Source organism: Miniopterus schreibersii (genome assembly GCF_964146895.1).
Source record: "Miniopterus schreibersii genome assembly, chromosome: 17".
NCBI lineage: Eukaryota > Metazoa > Chordata > Mammalia > Chiroptera > Miniopteridae > Miniopterus > Miniopterus schreibersii.
In genome coordinates this window covers 5,765,456-5,785,372 of record NC_138117.1, presented here as the reverse complement: position 1 = coordinate 5,785,372, position 19,917 = coordinate 5,765,456, and the positions used below count along the sequence as shown (strand labels likewise).

General features: G+C 35.5%; 1 protein-coding gene across 6 annotated transcripts in view; it reads right to left on the bottom strand.

Moving 5' to 3' along the window:
* VPS13B (vacuolar protein sorting 13 homolog B) overlaps positions 1–19,917 on the bottom strand; it is a 454,815-nt gene that overhangs the window by 283,540 nt on the left and 151,358 nt on the right. For 4 of the 6 annotated variants that reach the window (XM_081116977.1, XM_081116974.1, XM_081116975.1 and 1 more), the window contains exons 20-21: positions 13,615–13,724; positions 10,165–10,312 (exon numbers count right to left, since the gene is read on the bottom strand). In XM_081116977.1, the coding sequence (XP_080973103.1) occupies positions 10,165–10,312; positions 13,615–13,724 (258 nt within the window). The remainder of the gene's footprint in view (positions 1–10,164; positions 10,313–13,614; positions 13,725–19,917) is intronic. The other 2 variants (XM_081116979.1, XM_081116976.1) reach the window with 1 other exon arrangement.

The window sequence follows — 19,917 nt, the reverse complement described above, 5'->3', positions numbered from 1 at the left end:
GGATAAATCCTTGGGTTCAGCCTTAAGTAACATGGTCAGTTGGGGGGGGGTGCGTAGCTGTACAGATTTCATACATGCTCTGCTTGAGTGGCTGAAAGATACCTAAACAGAGATGTCTAGGCAATAGGATATGAGACAACTTAAATAAATAAATTAATTAATAAATAAGTAAGGGTGGTATAACAAAGCAAGTCAGTAAGACAAATGTAAAATAGAAAGATCACTGGTGTGAAACAAATGTTAGGCAGGCATGAATGGAAATACTAGGTGTTAAGGCAACTTTAAGACCATTAAGATCAAACAGAGAAAAGAAAAAAGAAAATCCACTTCAGAGGCAGAAGCCAATAGATGAAATAAGCTTCACCTTGCTTGACGCCTTGTATTTTCCTTTTAAAATACAAACATAAAACATGAGATCTTTACTTTCCATCTGAATTGCGTTTTATCACTCTATAGAACTTTCACATATCTTACTTTATTTAAGTCTTATACTTAAGTTTCATAAGAAGACTTAAATCTATGAGATATTATTGGGTATACTTATCATTTTAGAAAGAAACTGTGACTGTCTGAAGTTAGCTTGACACATGGGACTCAGGTCAAAACCTAGGCTTTTTGGCCCTGGCCAGTGTGCTCCGTGGCTAGCGTGTTGGCCTGCGCACCAAAGGGTCTCCGGGTCGATGCCCGGTCAAGGGCACGTTCCTGGGTTGCAGGTTCGCTCCCCACCCTCAGTTGGGGCAAAAGAGGAAGGCAGCCAGTAGCAACCAGTCCATGTTTCTCTCACACTGATGTTTCTCTCTCTCTCCCTTTCTCCCCCGCTACCCGGATTCTCTGAAAAGCAATGGAAAAAATATCCTCAGTAAGGATTAACAAAACAACAACAAAAGTAGGGTTTTTGTCCCAAGTCCACTGGTTTTTCTACCCTGTCTTCCTAATCTTGATCTATATTTTGCACTAATCATTACTTTTGGCAACTTTATTTGGCAATATAAATTTAAATAACTTGAATAAAAAGTGACCTTTATGTAGTAATACTATTTTTAAAATTCTGGAGTTTAGATAATATATAAAGCTTTAAGCAACTTGCCATAGAAACTGCAATAATGCCTGAGACTTTTCATCAAAATACGAACTACATTCGATACTATCACTCCTGAAAGCCCCTTGGGAAATAATGGCTTTTGGATTCTGCAAGTCAGCGTGACATGGCATGCAAAATTGCATCTCATGCTGAGCCAACCAGGAAAATATATGTCATCACTATGTGACATTCAGAATTTCATCTGGAAACTATAATCTTGTTCTGACTGCTACAAAGGGGAGGCGGAGGGAGACTGCATACAAAACAATTTGGTTGAATTTTTGCTGAATTCTTGCCAGTTCGTGTAAAAACCAGCAGAAGTAGAAGAACTCTACATTCAAAAAACTTTCAATATACTTATTATCATCACAATGTGTTCTCAAACAACTTTAAAATTATCTCAGTTTAAGTCATATGTTAACCCAAATTAGTGACTCTCTTGAAAAAAATATTTACAATAAAAGTTACAAAATTAATAAATTGTGTAAAGCAAAACCGTACTGTACACAACAAACACACTTCCTAATTCTTTTCCCATAACTGAACAAATTCTAGGTTAATAAACAAACAAAAAACCTGTTACAAAGTCTGCAATCTATCTTATAAATACCAAGCCTTTCTATTCCAGCTTCTTCCTCCCCCTGACCCCCAGATCATGTGTACAATACCTTCATAATCCATTTACCTTATTCCTACCAAAATAGAAATGTGTGACTGCGAGTTAGTCCAAACATTATATAATCAAAATGTGGTGTTTTAAATCTTCTGAGACTAACTATAAAGTGAAAAATTAATAGACATAAACTGGAATAGATGACTGACTCTCAAAAATTATCCCCAGGAGCCATGTTTCTGCTATCCTTACATTTTCTGGTAAAACATCTCATATCCCTGAACATGGAGGTAGACACATGTCCCATCCTGGGTTGCCACTGGGCCAATCCTGGTACCTAACTCCCTGGGCCACAGTGATTGTCCAAGATGTGTGTGTACACATGGTCCAAGAGAGGCCAAACAAAATCCTCCTCACACATGTTTTCAACAGATGCTGGATCCGATCTGTTCCTCTTTGAACACAGAGAGTTAAGTATGTGAGTCCAGATATGCCATAGCTATCTATGTGCACTGTGATGTCAAGAAACCTATGTTCAGTAAAAGAAAATTAAGCCAACACGAAATGACGAAGTCCTGATGATGGGGAGTCTGGTTCTAAGTCATTCCAAAGAAAAGATCTGTCTTTGCCTTTTTTACTATTTTGGTAATGGGAATCGATAAATATCCCCCCTCTTTTTTTTTACTTAAAATCATTTGAATACAGTTTCAATCTCTTGCAATCAGAGCCCTGTCTAATTTAGAGGGTAAAGAGGGGATAAATGGTGATGGAAAGAGACCTGACTTTGGTTGGTAAACACACAATATGATATACAGATGATGTATTATAGAATGTACACATGAAACCTATATAAATTTATTAATCAACATCACCCCAATAAATTCAATAAAAATTTTTTAAAAAGAAAAAGAAAACAAAGGAGTCTCCCCTAGTAAAGGAATCACCTATTAATTAGGGGGGAAACCAGGCAACATGCTAGTAGTTGTACCAACCCAGCCCTTTCATTTCACAGCCTGCATAGGCTCCAAAATGTCCCCAAATGCTTTAAGCATATCAGCGAACTCACACACCCCCCCCCCATTTCCCAGACTTACTGCCACAAGAACCATTCAACCTCGCAGCCCACTTAGCTTACCTGGCGCTGACTCCTTTCATTGCCATATTCAGCGATCATTACCCAGACGAATCCCGCCTAAGTCTGCATTTTTAGAGATGCTATTAATTTTTTTACTCCTCTAAATCTTTTCTCTGGCCCTAGAACATTTATTCAGCTATGTTAGGCAATACTTTTCTCAGTTTAACTTTGCTTCTAGGGACCCTCCAATCTGGAACCTACATGAGGGACTTTCTCTAGGTAACCCTAAAACTTCCAAATAATAACACCCATTACAGGAGTGTCCTTCAGATATGTGATACACAAAAATGCAAGACCATCTGCTGAGCTGTTGGGGGGAAATGTAAAAACACCTATTCATATTTACTTTTATCTAAAAATTAGAAAGACATACTGTTAACATTTAGTAGAATAGAATGGAATTGAGTCCCCATGTCAGAAGGCCACAGATAACACTATGCTAAGTAAACTGAAGGAAAAGTAGATATTTAATAACAACAAATTGGCAAGGGCCCTTCGGTCTTTCATTTGTTTTCACTTAATTGTGACTTATTACAATTTCTTTATATATACATAGTTAATAAGATTTACAAATTTTATTATCTACTAGTAATTAAACTAATCTTCACAATTTGGATACATACATACTTTTAAAAGATTCCTGTAAAAATACACACACCCAAACATATGTATTAAAGATATCACAAATTTTTTTTAAAAGAAAAAAGCAACACCTTTAGATTAATTTCGAAAAATATTTTATTTACACAAGGAAGAAGCAAATTTACCAGCCTGATGTCAACAAAGACCTTAACAAAACGAATGGGACTGAAAAATAAATGCCTGGCTGCATCAATGCTGCCCTCTCCCCTCTTGGATCTGTGTATATCAGTAAAGTGGCTATTTAACTTCGTCAGCCACTCAAATCAACTATTAAATATATAGAATGAAAACTAAACCTTTAAAAGTTATCATAACAAAGAATTAAACTTTATTTTAAATATTTAACAAAATACTACTACTCTAAAATAGTGAAGTATTATTAAAATTTTATCAGAATCATAACATTTAAATGTTAATAAAATTAAAATTACTTAGTATCCTTTATAATATATTAATATAGTGAAAAATATATTTAATATATAAATCAATAAATGACATACTCTGGATGCTTACTCAAATTTTTTTACTGATAGGAATTCACTAAGAAAAAAGTCTGAAACTACTACTCTAAAGATGAACTATTTTCAAATAATTTGTGTTCTCTGTACTTGTTTTAATTCGTTCTCTCTTACTATTTAGTAATGCTTTTAACAAAATGTAAACCTGCCTCAGCTGTATTCAAGGAAACCAAAAACACTGGTTTTGTTTGTTTTTTTCTCCTTTGTTTTATTTTGATCCAGGCTTGGGCTAGGACATATAACAGGGGAAAGAGTGAGGTAGTGAAAACAGTAATCCAAGTAAAATAACTCCAATAGGATGTAGAATTTAAAAGGAATTTCTCAACAGTAAAATAATTTATCTTCTAAAGCCATTTCCTTTGACAAAATTTAGTGGTCTATATTCTACTTTCAAAGTAAAAATGAGAGTAAAACTGGAACATATTAAAAGAAACCATGCATAAATAAATATTCTGCTCTATAGTCCTAGACAAATAAAAAATGAGCCAAGGAGATAGAAAATAAGAATTTTTAAAAATTAAATATGAAATAATTACTTGAGAATTGAGCTTCCCAGAAGAAAAGACATCACGCGCATGCTATGCAAATTGTGGTACATTTAAAAATAAAAATCAGTGCCCTGGCTGGTGCGGCTCAGTTGGTTGAGCACTGTTCTTTCTGTGCACTAAAAGATCACCGGATCTATTCCTGGACAAGGTACATGCCTGGGTTTTGAGTTCTGTCTCCAGTAGGGATGTGTGTGGGAGGCAACAGATTTATGTTTCTCTCTCACATCAATGTTTCTTTCTCCCTCCCTCTTCCTTCCTTTCTCTAAAATCAATAAAAACATATTTCAAAATATAAAAAAAATAAAAATAGAAATCAATAAACCTAGTTTGTTAAACTGAACACATTCTTGAAATCAACAACACTATAAGACGTTCTGCTAGATGCACCAGGAGACACTAAAAAAGTATAAATGATATCTCTTTATGAGCTGAGGATTTATTTGAGGAGTCCTCATATGAACACTAGGAATGAAAGAAATTCAGGTATATGGTAGTACCAAGTGAGTAGCACAATTACCAGATACAGGTATAAAAATTATCATTCAAATGATCAAGGAATGTTTCATGAAACATAAATTGAAATGTAAGTGTTAAGAAACTCTAGTCTATGGCTACAACCATCCAGAATAAGTCTGATATATCTCATCATTATCGGCATCTGTTGAAATCCTTTAGGAAACAAAGCTTAGAATTGTTGTCTGACTATAAATTATGCCCACTGCCCAGAATAATGTAGAAACAATGTACAATTTGAATATTAAATATCATTTTAAACTCTGCAGGCTGCTCATACTTTTCTATAAATTTTAGAATTAGAAATAAAAATAATTTTTCTTCCAAAGAACAAAAGGGGAAAAAACAATTTAATATATCTATATTTTCATTAAGTACTCCTGAATGACATTTTCAAGTTGTTTTATTTTAGATGTACTTCATTAGATATACTTCATTTCATTTTAAACCTTTTCCTATTCAAAGAAAAAATATTACTTAAACCACATTTTATCCCTGAAAAAATAAAATCAATTGCATATTATGCATTAGCATCTACTCTCATGATTTAATATTTTCCAAAATTAAATATTTAACCACATAGAAATTTTATGAAAATTTTATATGATTAAAGTGAAAAACTTATACAAAAATTCAGAAAAATATACATCTTGTATATTAATACTAATTCCACTTTGTAATTAAGAATATACTTGCTCACATTCAAGCTTAAACAAATTAAGAATGGCTTAAACACTTTTAGATGAATAACTATATTGGTGTGACCATTCTACTTATAATCCACAATTCTTAAAAATTAGAAATCCAAAATACATCCGTGAATTCAGGAGCAATTATTACTAGCAAAAATTGAAAATCTCCCTACTTGAAACCATCCTACAAGTATACTACTTCCTATGGATAGAATGATTTTTTAAAGACTTAAAGGAATTTCAAACCTTGAGTAACATATCAAACTGATTTTTTTCAAAAAGGTTAAATATAGTGTAATGTCTTATTTGCTTAGAAGGAACATATCCCTTATATGTGAAAAACAAGGGGATTACTTTGAAAAAATTTCCTCGCCTCTTACATTCTCTGAAACAGTGCAAGGAAAACAATACTTATCCTGCAAATACGTTTGGTTGAGGAGACAAAATTAACTAAATTGACCAATAACGGTATATATATTCTTATCTTCTTACCTCTGACTCAGAGGAAAAGGCAATTCTCCTGACTGTTAAACCTGCATCTGTTTATATTCTGCTTCGTCTGTAATCTCATTGTATAAATTACCACTACCGTCACTGCGTCTCCAGTTTTCCCTTCTCTCCTCTTTGCCTCTCTAGAGCTACAGGCGCACCGAGTGCCATGGGGTCAGATTCTCTGAAAGAGTGGTGTTCATAAGCTGTCTCTGTGCTCAGTTCCCACTCACTCCCTAACAACTAAAGCTCCTCTGGCCAAATGACCTCGGTAAATCGAATTTTTTCAGCCTCACGGTTCTTATGGCTCTTAGAGTGTATCATGCAGTCACCCACCATCACCATCTTGACTTTTTTTCTTAATCCTCACCTGAGGATATGTTCTTATTGATTTTTAGAGAGACAGGAAGGGAGAAAGAAAGAGGGGAGGAAAGGGAGGGGGGTGAGAGAAACAGCGATCAGTCACCTCTCGTATGCACCCCGAGTACGGATGGAACCTGCAACCTAGGTATGAGCCTGACTCGGAATCGAAACCACCACCTTTTGGTATACGGGACAACACTCCAACCAACTGAGCCAGTCATCTCTGCCTCCTTATACTTCTATCCCTGTACTTCCCATAACTTCAAGTCAGCAAGACAGCTGAGCTCAGTTTGGTATATCCCACCCTGCTCTATGGGCTGGAATGTGCCTACAGCCAGAAAGCCAGGGCAGTCCTAGGCCTCCCCTCACTTGTTTCCCTTCTATGAGGGACCACATCCTATACTGCCTCCTGTCCAATGTGTATGACCTTTTATTTCTCCCACATATTTTGACCAGTGTGTTATTTACAGCAGGAATACAAACCTAGTCCCTTTTACTCCATCATGGTCAGAAGTTAAAGTTCCATACTTTTCTTTTGTGACATTACCTCTTAAAATTTACATAATTAAATATCACAACTTTATTATTTTGGTAGTATTTAAGCAGTCAAATGAAAAGGCCTTCTATTATTTTAACTGTATTTACAGAGCTTTAGACTTGATGATAATGAACAGTATTTTTTAAAGCTATCATTTATGGAGTATCCTGCTTTTTATAGTTTTCATCTCCATTACAGACATTTTTGTCAAGAGCCCCAAATTAATGTTCATAAGGTTTCCAAAACATAGGGTAAACAGATGTCCTATCTTTTAGGGTTTCCTTGCCTTGAAGGGTATACGAATCCTCCAGAAGATAATTTAGAGTTCTGTAATAATGTGTTATCTTCATGTGAAACACGACTTTGTTCTGGCTTGGTCTGCCCTGCGTGCCTGCATCACTAAAACAGTGCTGTTCTGCTGTCAACACATTCCAGTCATTAGTCACGTGTTCCCACTGCAGCAGCTACTTCACACTGGTTAATTGAGATAGGAAGAGGAAGATGTCTGCTTCATGTTGAATAATTAAACACCAAAATCAAGGCCAGTACTTTATCAGCTGGCCTTGGCCATCATGTGCCAGAAATACCACGTAAATTGTTGGGGATGAACATAAGACCAACATTGGACCTTAGGTTGAGATTATAAAAATAAAAAACATTAATAAGAATTCAGACAAAAATTAATACTAACATTTCTCCACTGTAAAATTCAGTTTAAAAATTAAAATGTGTATTTCACAACATGTGAATATACTTAACACTACTGAACTGTATCTTTAAAAAGGTAAAGATGGAAAAAGTAAAACAAAAACACGATGTGTGAAAAGCTATGAATACCTTACCAAATTCATTACAGTTCACGACGCAATGTAAAGAACAACAAAAACAATGATAACTACATTTAGAAGTAGGTAAAAATTCAAAGGACTTATAAAACATTTTTAATTTAAAACCAAACAGGAACAGTATACTCTACTTAAAACAAAACTTTTTGACACCTACTTCTAATTAAAGCATATGGCTGGCAAAGAGCATTCTCAAGCAAAAGGAGAGAGCACTACCACCAAGATTTCCAGAAAAGTAACAATGGTGGGTATCCTCCTGTAAATGCTCAAAGAGTCAAAACAAGGCCAGGACAGGGCACTAGTTTGACAACTGCTCACTATTACGCTAGCTTGTGTAAGAATCTATATTGGGTGAAGTACTGATATGCTTAACCATAAGGAGAATACCTATCAGATATCTGACTTAAGTGTTCTAGAAACAGGGGAACACTAAAGACAGAAAAAGCAAACCGCACAACTCAAAGACCCACAGTTCATGTTGTAATTTGAAATAAAGAACAATGTGTTCTTTACACACTTCTTCATATTCTATAAAGTGATAATTAGTAATAGGAAGCTGTTTTTTGGTTACGTTACTTTACTCATTATAAAATTAATATTAATTTCTTATTAAAAATGGGGAAGTATAAGAAAGCAAAATATGTCTCAGATAGTAACTGGTATCATTTGTGAACTGGTGTGTAGCTGATACAAGATGTGACTTTAGATAAAAAACTTCTCCACGCATAGCAAATATGTATTTTTCTAAAATTTGTGATATTTTCTATATAGTTCTATGTCATGTAACTTCATTTCAATGATAACCATTTTCTTTTCTTTTTTTAAATATATCTTTACTGATTTCAGACAGAGGAAGGGAAAGGGAAAGAGAGAGAGAAACATCAATGATGAGACAGAAATGATAAGCATTTTCTGTCATCTTTACCCATCCTTAATAACTTTATATCAACTATCAAGTGTGATTTAAAGAACAGGACTAGCCCTTGTTGGTGTGGCTCAGGTGGTTGGAGTGTCATCCATGCACCAAAAGGTTGAAGGTTCAATTCCTAATCAGGGCACATACCCAGGTTGTGGGTTCAATCCCTGGATGAAGCATGTACAGAGGCAACTAATCAATGTTTCTCTATCACATAGATGTTTCTTCCTTTCTCTCCCCCCCCACTCTAAAATCAATTTTTAAAAAGAAAAAAGATCAGGACTAAACAGTAAAGCAGGAGGCAGAATACATAGTTAATATGTACATAAGATTAAATTTATTTTTATCAATTGACACTTAATGGACATTTATATTCAGAAGTAATATTTATAGGCCTTTATGTAGATCACCAGTTAAAGAGATGGTAACTAAAGGAAAAAAATATCTAGTTTTATATTAAAAACTCAATGCAAGTTACAGATAATCTTTCTATGATACAAAAAATAAGCATTGGCATTTTTATCAACTGACATAGTAAATCTCAACAAAGTAGAAGCCTGTGGGTACTGACAAGTAAAAAATCTAATAATTCTATAAAATAAACATAACATCATACTTTAAAAAAGTAATAGAGCTCAGAATAATGATAGTTATGTACAAAACTCCACAAAAATGTATATTAGTGTATTTATTGTTGCTGTCAAATGTGAAGAAAATAACACCAACTTTCCCTCTAACCCACAAATGGCCATTTGAACTTCCTTAAGTACACAATCGTATTTTAAACTCCGTAAGGGCAGGCATCATGCCTTATCAACATTCCTACCCTCAATATCACCTATAATAGAGTATTGCCCATTACAGACATTTAACAAGTGGGTTTTGACTTCTTGAAAACATAAAACTTTTTTCAATATGCTTGGTAATGAGTTATATGAAATAAAGCTGAATATCTAAGAAAAAATATAAAATCACCTGAAGATAGGTGGCCCATCATCACAAACATTGTAAGTTAAAGAGAAAAACACCAATTAAACTTAAATCATAAAGTGCTGTTTTTCATTACACAATAAAGGAAATAAAACATTTTATGAAAGAAAATTTATGTTTTATATCTGCATAGACGATCTAGCTCAGAAAATAAGAGAAGGGGGAGGAACAGGAGTCTCATGCCTCTGGTCAGCATTCATGAAACTGTGGCCCAGGCAACTTGAAAATTTGTTAGCTCAGAGGTTGGGTAAGCTCACAGAGCCTCTAGAGTGGACACGTACCTGTTACTGTTTTTGTTTTTATAGGGCTGCTGGCATATTCAGAGGCCTGACAGGACTGCTGCTTTGCCAGGGGCGCACTTCCAACCGATGCCTCATCCTCCCTCCTTCTGCTGGGCGGCATCACGAGGGGACCGGCTACCACAGGCTGCTGGAGAGGCGAGTGGGAAACTGGATTACTACTACTCAGGAGCAGGGAGGGTTCAACAGGGCATCACTGAACAAAGTCCTTTACAAGTTGGGGTTGAGGCTTTATTTTATTTTAATATCTCTTTATTGATCTCAGAGAGAGGAAAGGAGAGGGAGGGAGAGAAACAGAAACACCAATGATGAGTCACTGATTGGCTGCCTCCTGCACGCCTCTGACTGAGGATCGATCCCGCAACCTGGGCCTGTGCCCTGACCGAGAATTGAACCCTGATCACCTGGACCCTAGGTTGACGCTCAACTGCTGAGCCACGCCCAGCCGTGCAAGACTTTATTTTAAATTAATTAGTCAATCCAACAACCAATCTCTCTTGCCCTTCCTCTTTGTGTCTCTCCCCGCCCTTCCCTCAACCTCCCCCCCACACACATACACACTCACACTGAAATGACATTTTAAATTTTAAATTATAATTCTGTGTGAAAACTTGAAAATAATTGTAAATTTTAGTAAGACGTATAAAGATAACATAGTAAGAGCAAATCAAAACTAAAATTAGCTTTGAAAATTAATGTTAGGTCACCCAAATAAATTCAATAAATAAAAAAATAAAAATAAGTAAATAAAAGGAAATTAATGTTAATAGAAAATTAAGGTTATTCTTATAAAATTATATTTTTAGACACATACTTCTATAAACTGATTATGTAAATGTTAATATGGACAGTCCAATATTTTTTGAGAATTGCTGGAAGTCTATTTTGTCTGACAAAGTGATATCCACAGTATATTTAGAAAACATAGAAAAATATCTATAGTTAGAGAAAGCTGGAAAACATTATGATCCTATATTGAATGCATGAGTGCTGAGCTGAACAATAAAGCAGCTGTTTCATCTTTATTCACTGAAATAAAGTCTGATGTTACCATTGATGACGCCCAATACAATCTTGTCAGATTTTTGGCAAAAAAAAAAGCGTAGGTATTTTTAAGTTTGCTGCAGGATCAAAGATCAATGCTGAACTGGGTGGAAAACAATCATCAAATGTTGGGTTTTAGCCACAAACTGAGAAGGAAATTGCAGCTTTGGAAACAACAGATGATAACTGTAATACAGCTGCATCAAATGGTGAATCTGGGGGGGCCAGGCAGGTGGCAGTGGAGTCTAACGTTACCCTCAGCACAGTAACAACCACACTTCCACAGATCCAACTCGCAGCACTTAATATTATTTAGGTTATGAATAAATATTTCAATGACAACATAGTATGTTACAGAGCTTTGTAACAATCAAGTTATGAGGTAGAGGGGAAAAGGCAAACTATTTTACAAATTGTTATTTAGTCTGAGTAAAAGAACAAGAAAGCTAATAATGAGAAAATGAAAAGATTAAATCTACTGTGGAAACCTCACAGTGTACAGTACCGGCTGTCATATTAAACATTTAGTCAAAATGACAGTATTTACACAAATCTAAATAGGCAGTGGTATTTAAGACAGAGATGAGAAATGCTCAGCATCATGTAAGTTTTGATTCAAGCAGACTCCCTCATCTATAAAATAAGGGGGTAGAGAAGTCTGCTGGAAAACCCCTTTATGCTCTAACATTTAATAATTCCATGGCCATTATTTGTAATCCTGCAATACAACCAGGCACTCTTACAACCAAACTCAGATCAAAATCAGTATGAAATAAACAATTAGAGAAAAATTATGTGCTGCATCGTGTGATACTGAACTCAAGCATAACAGGTGAAAGATGAGATCAATGAAAGCCATGGTACTGGCAACACCAAACAACAGACAAACAAACAAAAATCTTTCTTTCATTGGCAATATAACAAGGGCCTTAAAATATACTAAACTACATGCCTGGAGCCACTAATTGCACTTCTGAAAATATATTCTAAGTGAATAAAGAAAAATACTAGCATTTAGCTATGAAGATGCTTACCCCAATGTTATTTATAACTCTGGATGAATAGGATTATGGGTATTTGTTAGTTTATCTTTTTTTTAGAGAGAGAAAATCCATCAGTTGCTTCGGGCACATGCTCCCAACCTTTTGGTGTACGGGACAACGCTCCAACCAACCAAGGCACACCTTCCTTCTTAGCTTACTCCTGTGATGTTTAGCTCAATTGTTAATTCCTCCTTTTAAAACCCTCACCTGCTTGTGATAACTATTCCTCTTTTTTGTTTTCATATAATCCTGTACATACATCTAAGGTAGCACTTACTAAGAATGGCATTACTATGTTCCTTAATATTTTCAAATGAACTACAAAGAGCTCTAGAGGGATATTCTCAACCATGATTTTCACTTCTGGAGCCCCAGTGTCCAGCATACTGTCTCATAGTCTGTGACTATTTGATAAAGGGAAGAATGGCATGGCAGAGAGACGGCAGAAGTTTCAAATGAAATTAGAACAAAGTGAAGAAAATTATTTAAAAGATGCTCCTTGAGACATGAGTTGTACTTTTTAATTTTTATATTCTTATGTAATTATAAAAATGTGCGTATTTCTGTCAACTAGCTTTAAGTTATTTCAGAAAAAAGATACAAAGCTATTCCAAGTAGAACATTACAAAATTATAATTAAGTCCATAGGAGATGCAATTCAATAGAGCACAAATTTGGCCTTAAATTCTAAGCTCTGCCATTTACTAGATTTGTGACAATAGGTAAGAGAATCTAAATAAGCATCAGTTTCTTTGTCTTTAAAATGGGAATAAAACCCATCTGTCAGAATTACACTTAAGTATCATGACATGGAAAATTACAGTTAAATATTCTAGAAACTACAATTATCTACTATTTACTTTTAAATTTATACCTTTTTAAACAAACACATACTCCAACTTTTTTGCACCAACCATCCTAATCCCAGGGTTAGGCACTCAATGCATGTTTGCTGACCAAATCTAAAGATGAAGAAGAAAAGTCGAGATAACAAAAAAGAGAGCAAATGCTTACTAAGAAATTCTTATGTATCTGAAACTCTGAGAACAAACAGGCATTATGAGGAAAAACAGGACCGTAAAATAGGACGACCTACCTAAACCAGGCTCTATCATGTGTCTGCTTTACAAGCAATTGTACAGAAAACACCTTTAATTGTCAATGAAACTCTACTTTGAGTTGTAATTTCTTGTGCAGAAACTAAAAAACAGAAATGCTTGAAAGGGGGAGAATGGGAGAGAGAGGAAATCTGGTACATCCATAAATAAAATCAATAGAAGAAATATATAACTTTAATAAGTGAAAGAAAAAATTATTCATTGAGAAAATTACAAAAATGTCTCACCTGCTGCATATGCCTACTGGTTCGTTTCTGAGGCTGATAAATGAGCCAGGTGTATAAGACTGGGTCAATATTAACTGCTAGTCCTTGTACACCACAAAGAAGCACAGCTCCTAAAACGCAAGATGTGAAAATTGTTATAATTCCTCATAAGAAGTAATGAGGTTGACATCACCTCACACGGATTAGTATAGCTCTGATTCAAAAGACAAACAGCAAGTGGTGACAAACCCTCACACACTGCTGGAGGGAACGTAAAAATGGTGCAAATACTTTGAAGAACATTTTGACATTTCCTCAAAAAGCAAAACACACAGTTACAATATGATGCAACAATTCTATTGCTAGGTACATACCAGGAGAATTAAAATCATATGTCCATGCAAAAATTTGTACATAAATTTTCATAGCAGTTAAATTTTCATAATAGTTAAAAAAATGGGAAAAACACAAATGTCCCTGAGGTGCTGAATGGATAAAATGTGGCGCAGCCAAACAACGGACAACTATTTATCTGTGAAGACGGATCACGTACTGACAGAGGCTACAACACAGATAAATCTTGAAAACGTGAAAGAAGCTAGTCACAGAAAACCACATACTGTATGAGCCTGCTTATGTGAAATGGCCAGAACTGGCAAAGCCCTAGGAAAACGAGGTCAGTGGGTGTCAGAGCCAAGGGCAAGGGAGAGTGAGAATAACCATTAACGTGCGCTTCTGGGGGCAATGAAAATGCTCTGGAGTGAGAAAATGGTGACTGCTGTACAACCTGCAAATATAGGGTGGGGCAAGAGTAGGGTTACAGTTGTTCCAATGCAAAATAAAACAGTAATAAATAATAATACAAGACTAAACTGCTTCACGCACTCACAGCTGTACTCCTACTTTTGCCCCACCCTGTATGCTAATAATCACACATTATGCACTTTTAGGAATGTTATGGAATGTGACTCATCTTATGGAAAGCGCATTTGTCTTGGACAGGCACCAGAAGCAGGTCCAAAAGGGGCCCTTGAGGCTGAAAGGCTACTCAGAGCTTGTTGTGACCAAGCGGAAGAAGAAAAAGGAGACAGCGGAACTCCTGGAAGCTGTGGGAATGAGCGAAACGTACAGGGAGAGGCTGCGTGGCCTGGACAAGTGGACCCTGGCCCAGGCAGCCTTCGGAAGGATGCAGGAGAAGAGGCAAATGGAAAAACCCCTGAAGCCTCCAAAACCCACAAGCCATGAGTGGCGGACTTCAACAGGCATCCAGACACATTCGCGGAGCAGAAGTCAGCTGGCCGAAGCAGCCTCCCCACCCGGGGCAAGGAGTGGCACTGAGGGAAAATGGAAGGCCAGGGTGGGGTTATGTTTGGTGCCTTTGGTATTTTCCAGAAACAGTCTCTTACACACACTTTTGCGTATTCTGCTGAGGCTTCTCAAAGGAGGGTGCCCCCGTTCTGAAACTTTATTAAAGCAAGACTATCCTTTACTCTGTTTTAGTTTCCCAGTAGCACTGAAGATGAACCTTTCCAGTTTGGACTGGGAATTACTGAGAGTTTACCCAGAGACTAAGGTTATTTCTGTTTAAGTGCCATGAAAGTATTTTTACTCCCATGTTGCACCTAACTCGTTTCGACAGCCAGTCAGCTATCTTCACCTGGATAAAGCTTCCGCCAGTGGAAAAGTTGCAAGTGCAGCTACCTGGCCCCCTTTCTGAGCTGGGCTGGTGGCTGGCATGAAGCCTGTTCCCCCAATACCCCATTGCAGACATGTCAAGTGGGCGTTGCCAGGGCAGACATTGCCAGTCAAGCACCGTGTTCCTTGTGATGGAACCCAGACACCGCCTGCCTCTCTGCCCTCACCCTGGGCTCCAGGCAGCCCCCAATGTTGATTCAGAGTTGGCACATACATGGCACCTGCTTGGCATTTCGGGCCTAAGGACACCTCAGGGTGATGGGACCAGGGCAAAAGCCCAGCACAGACAGACATGGGTGCAGTCCAAGGGGAGGGGCTAGGTTCCAGTGCCGGAGAGCCAGGGTCTTTGAGGCCCTGTGTGTCCCCACCACATGAGGATCAGACTGCATATGCTACTGGGAGAAATGGTCTCTGCTGACACAGATCTGAAAAAACAACAAATTCAGAAGGAAAAAATCTAAGTGTTGGGTTTGTGGCTGTCTTATGTGAACTGCAGAAAAAAAAACAACCAGTTATTAAGTTAAAAAAGTTTTTTAAGTACATTTGTCTTTAAAAAAAAAATAAGCTTAATATTTTTAGGCAAACACCAATTTCTGTACTGGCCATGAAAATGGAATATTATCTCCCCTTTTTGTTTATCTTATAAAACTAATTCAGGGTGTGAAAGGAAGCATTATTATAACCACTCAATAAATCATTGTAAATTACAGCTTTAACTCTTCAGAAGCAAAGAAAGAGCTGCCCAGATGAAATGGAGGCTAACACTCCGACATCATACAAAGGCTGCAGTGCAACAAGCTGTAATTCAAACCTACCAACTGAAATACTCTTGTCCCTCTCTGATAAAAAGCAGCATACACAGAGCTTAACTAAAGCAGAATATCCAGTTTTTAATTTATGTGCAGGTTATACATATTCATAAATAAGCTTTTGCATTTCTACATATATTTTATGAATAAAATATTAGCTCCACAAGGATATGTGGAATATGAAGGAAAGAATATTTGTCAGTTTTGCCCTGAACTGTATGTCCAGTATTTAGAAAAGTACCTGCCATAAGGTAGGGGCTGGGGGGGAAAAAGTCAGGAAAATGGTAAGTAGGTTTTCAGGTTAGCTGGGAAAAGCCCATTTGTTCTAAAATACTGCAGATTATTTAAGTCATTAGCATTAGTAAAGTTAGTATTCATACCAAGTCCTATGAGAAGTGAAACACACAAAGATGGAAATAGGATGGATGACAGGAAGCAAGAGAAAGAGAAAATTTCCCTTTTTTTCAAAGCTTTGCACAGAATTTTCAAACGAGCGAAATCTGCCATGTATACTCCTGTTCCGTCTTACAGTGCTACTTCTCTCAGGAACCCGGAATCGATGCAGATTCCCAGGCAGCATGCCGAGACAACACAAGCAACTGCCCCATCCACGTACCAATGAGCATGCTGATGAGTAATGCTTCACTCAAATACATGCCAGAAAGGAATGATGGGAGAGGCAAAATACAAGATAATCTGCAAAAAGGGACTCACAATTGAAGTCAACTGGAAAATGAAATTTAATATACTTTTTTCTGTAATAGAATGTAAATTCCTCATAAGGACCTAAATTCTTCTATTTCTCAAATACCAGTAGTGTACATAATAAGGTTTAAAAATGCTATGTTATATCAAGGGAAATAAAACAGGACTTTCCCAAAATTATATTGTTTTCAAATAATTCTAGGAACTTGACTACACCTGAGACTGTCATTCAATGAAGTGAAAAAAACATAGCATTACAGTATGCAGAGAGAGTTCATTTGAATAGTGTCTTTGTTTTATAACAACTCATTTTCTCAAAAAATGTTACTGGGTGAGAAACAGAATTTGCCTCCAAATATGAAAAACTAAAAAAAGGGGGAGAGAGAGAAAAATCATAAGGAAATTTTTTACAGAGGCTTTTAATTTAAAAAATTAGTCGAACACATTTAAGTGGAGTATTTAAGAAATTTAAATTCAAGAATACATAATTCAATCTTAAAGGTTAAAACACTTTTCTAAAATCCACAGAGAGAAATGAAATTACAATTAGATTTAAATTATTATGAACCGCTTCCTATCACACAAGCCCACTGTAATACAATTTTAGAATTAAAGTTGCATAAACAGAGAACACAACACAAGTAACGTGCCATCAACAATAAAGAATGTGATCCACCAAAAGAGGGATAACAACAGGAAGACGACACTGAGACCCAGAAGACAAAGGACCAAGGCAGGAGGACAGTGACGGGAATGCCCAGGAGGACAACAGTGAGTCAGTGACAGGCACAGGGAAAACTTAGTAACAACAAGCACAGCTATTTAATACAGAAGAAACAAACATTAAAAAGTCAAGGATAACCAATTATAGGATGCAACATGACTGTGATGTAAATAATATTCGTAGACAGAACTATGTAAATTCTAAAAAAATGAATTACTTGATTAATCAAACCTATGATATAACAATATCAGAAGCATGGGTATATAAGAGGAATGCATGACAGGTGCTAAAGAGGGTGAAAGTTGGCCAATTATTATTGCCCACAGTAAGACTTCAAATAAATAATGCTCTAAACTGAACAATTAAGAAAGAGCAACAAAAGCCAAGTTATTTATTTTAAAATACATAAGTAAACACTAAAATAACTACAGAAAAGAACTGAAACTAGTTACCTTTTGAAAAAGGAACATTAAAAAACAGGTACACGTGCCGTGAGAAAGAACTGGGAAGAACAGAAATAGAAGTAGAAGAGCCTTAGATTTTCTTGCTGAGAAATATCCTGTTAGTCACTAACAAAAAGCAAAAAAAAATTTTCTTTGAAAAAGCCTCCCATTCATTATCACGTAACATCTACAAATTAGTATCTGTGAATAGTCCCCATAACAAAAAATCAGCATGAGAGAAAGCCAAAAAAATCAACAAACAACATGTTTAGTTAGACTTTTCAAGTACTGGAGATACCGCATACAGAACATGGAACAGCCATGTTTAAAGTACAGGACCATAAGGAAGTGCAACAATGATAAAGTATCAAACAATATATTCTAGAGAAAAATGGAAACTACAGAAATGACTTCTTTAATTGTTGAAGCACAAAACTCACTAGATGGGTTAAACAGCAGATTAAATAGAGTTGAAGAAAAAATTTAGTGAAATGCAAAAAACACAAAGATAATTTAAAATGCATCTGAGACAGAAAAAAATGGGGGGGAGGAACCTAGTAAAATGAGGTTAGGAGACATGAGGACTCAGTAAGAAGACCAAACAAATGTCTAATTAGATTTCAGAGGGAGATACTAAGGAATGGGTAAAAAGCAATATTGTTAAAAAGATAACAGCTGAGAATTTTATAAAATTGTTGAAAGATAGTAAGCCTCAAACCCAAGAAGCCCAATGAATCCAAACTGGATAATTAAAAATAAACTTATTAGACAAACAGAAAAGAAGCTACAAAACGCTGAAGAGAAAAAGATCAGAAAAGCATCCCAAAAGGGGTGGAGATTGTATAGGAAATAAAAACAGCAAATAAATTGATAATCAACTTCTCAGCAAACAGTCAATGATATTCATTACATGATTTTACTTCAAGACTTATATATATGCTATATATATTCTTTTGAATCTATCAAATGTTATATATAAAAGATGATAATAAAAAAATTGATATATCAGGGTAAAAATAAATATATCAGGGTAAAAAATAAATATATCAGGGTAAGTTTTATTCTCTCCAATATTATCCATCTCAACTATTAAGCCACATATAAACATTTTAAATTTATGATGAAAAATACACAAAAATCCTATATAAACAAATCAGTATATATATTGAAAAGTATATAAACCACTCTAAAGACAAAAGTAAATTAAGAAATTACATTCTCCATATTAGGCAAGTTATTTTAAAAGTCTTTTCAGATATGCCAAAAACTAAATGTGTCAAGTAAATTTTAAAAAACTTTCTCAAAAAAGTTATTAGCACACTTTAAATTAGAATTTTAGAGAAAAAGAAAAACAAATGTGACAATATTTCCACAACAAAAATTAATCTTGAAGTCTCACTTACTTTATTATAATGAACAAGTTAAAAGGTGGGTCAATGGGGGGAGGGAGAAGACATCTGTAATGCTTTCAACAATAAAGATAAATTTTTTAAAAAAGTATTTCACCAATAAATGTTCATATAAGTTATATGATTATATTGTACCAAAAAATGACTAAATGACTCAGCCAAGCTTGAACTTTATGAATGTTAAATAGGTGATAAAACAGAATAATCTATTAATTTATCATCAATTTAGTTGAAATTATACTTAGACGTAATGTTCTTTTAAGTCTAAAGGGATATTTTCATATTATACTCAATTTACAAGACACAGCCTTTAAAAATAACACAAAAGCTCCAACATATAAGTGTGCAGACAATTAGTCTGAAACTGAGTTGACTCAGAACAGATCCCCCATAAATCACTAAATTTTGGCAATATATTATTCTGTTTAATTTTAGCCTGGGAGACAACTAATGAGAAAAGTGTGCTTTACTTCTCTGCTCACTGCCAAAATGGTTCACTTATCCACATTCCACGCAGGCTCACCGATTAGTTAAATCAA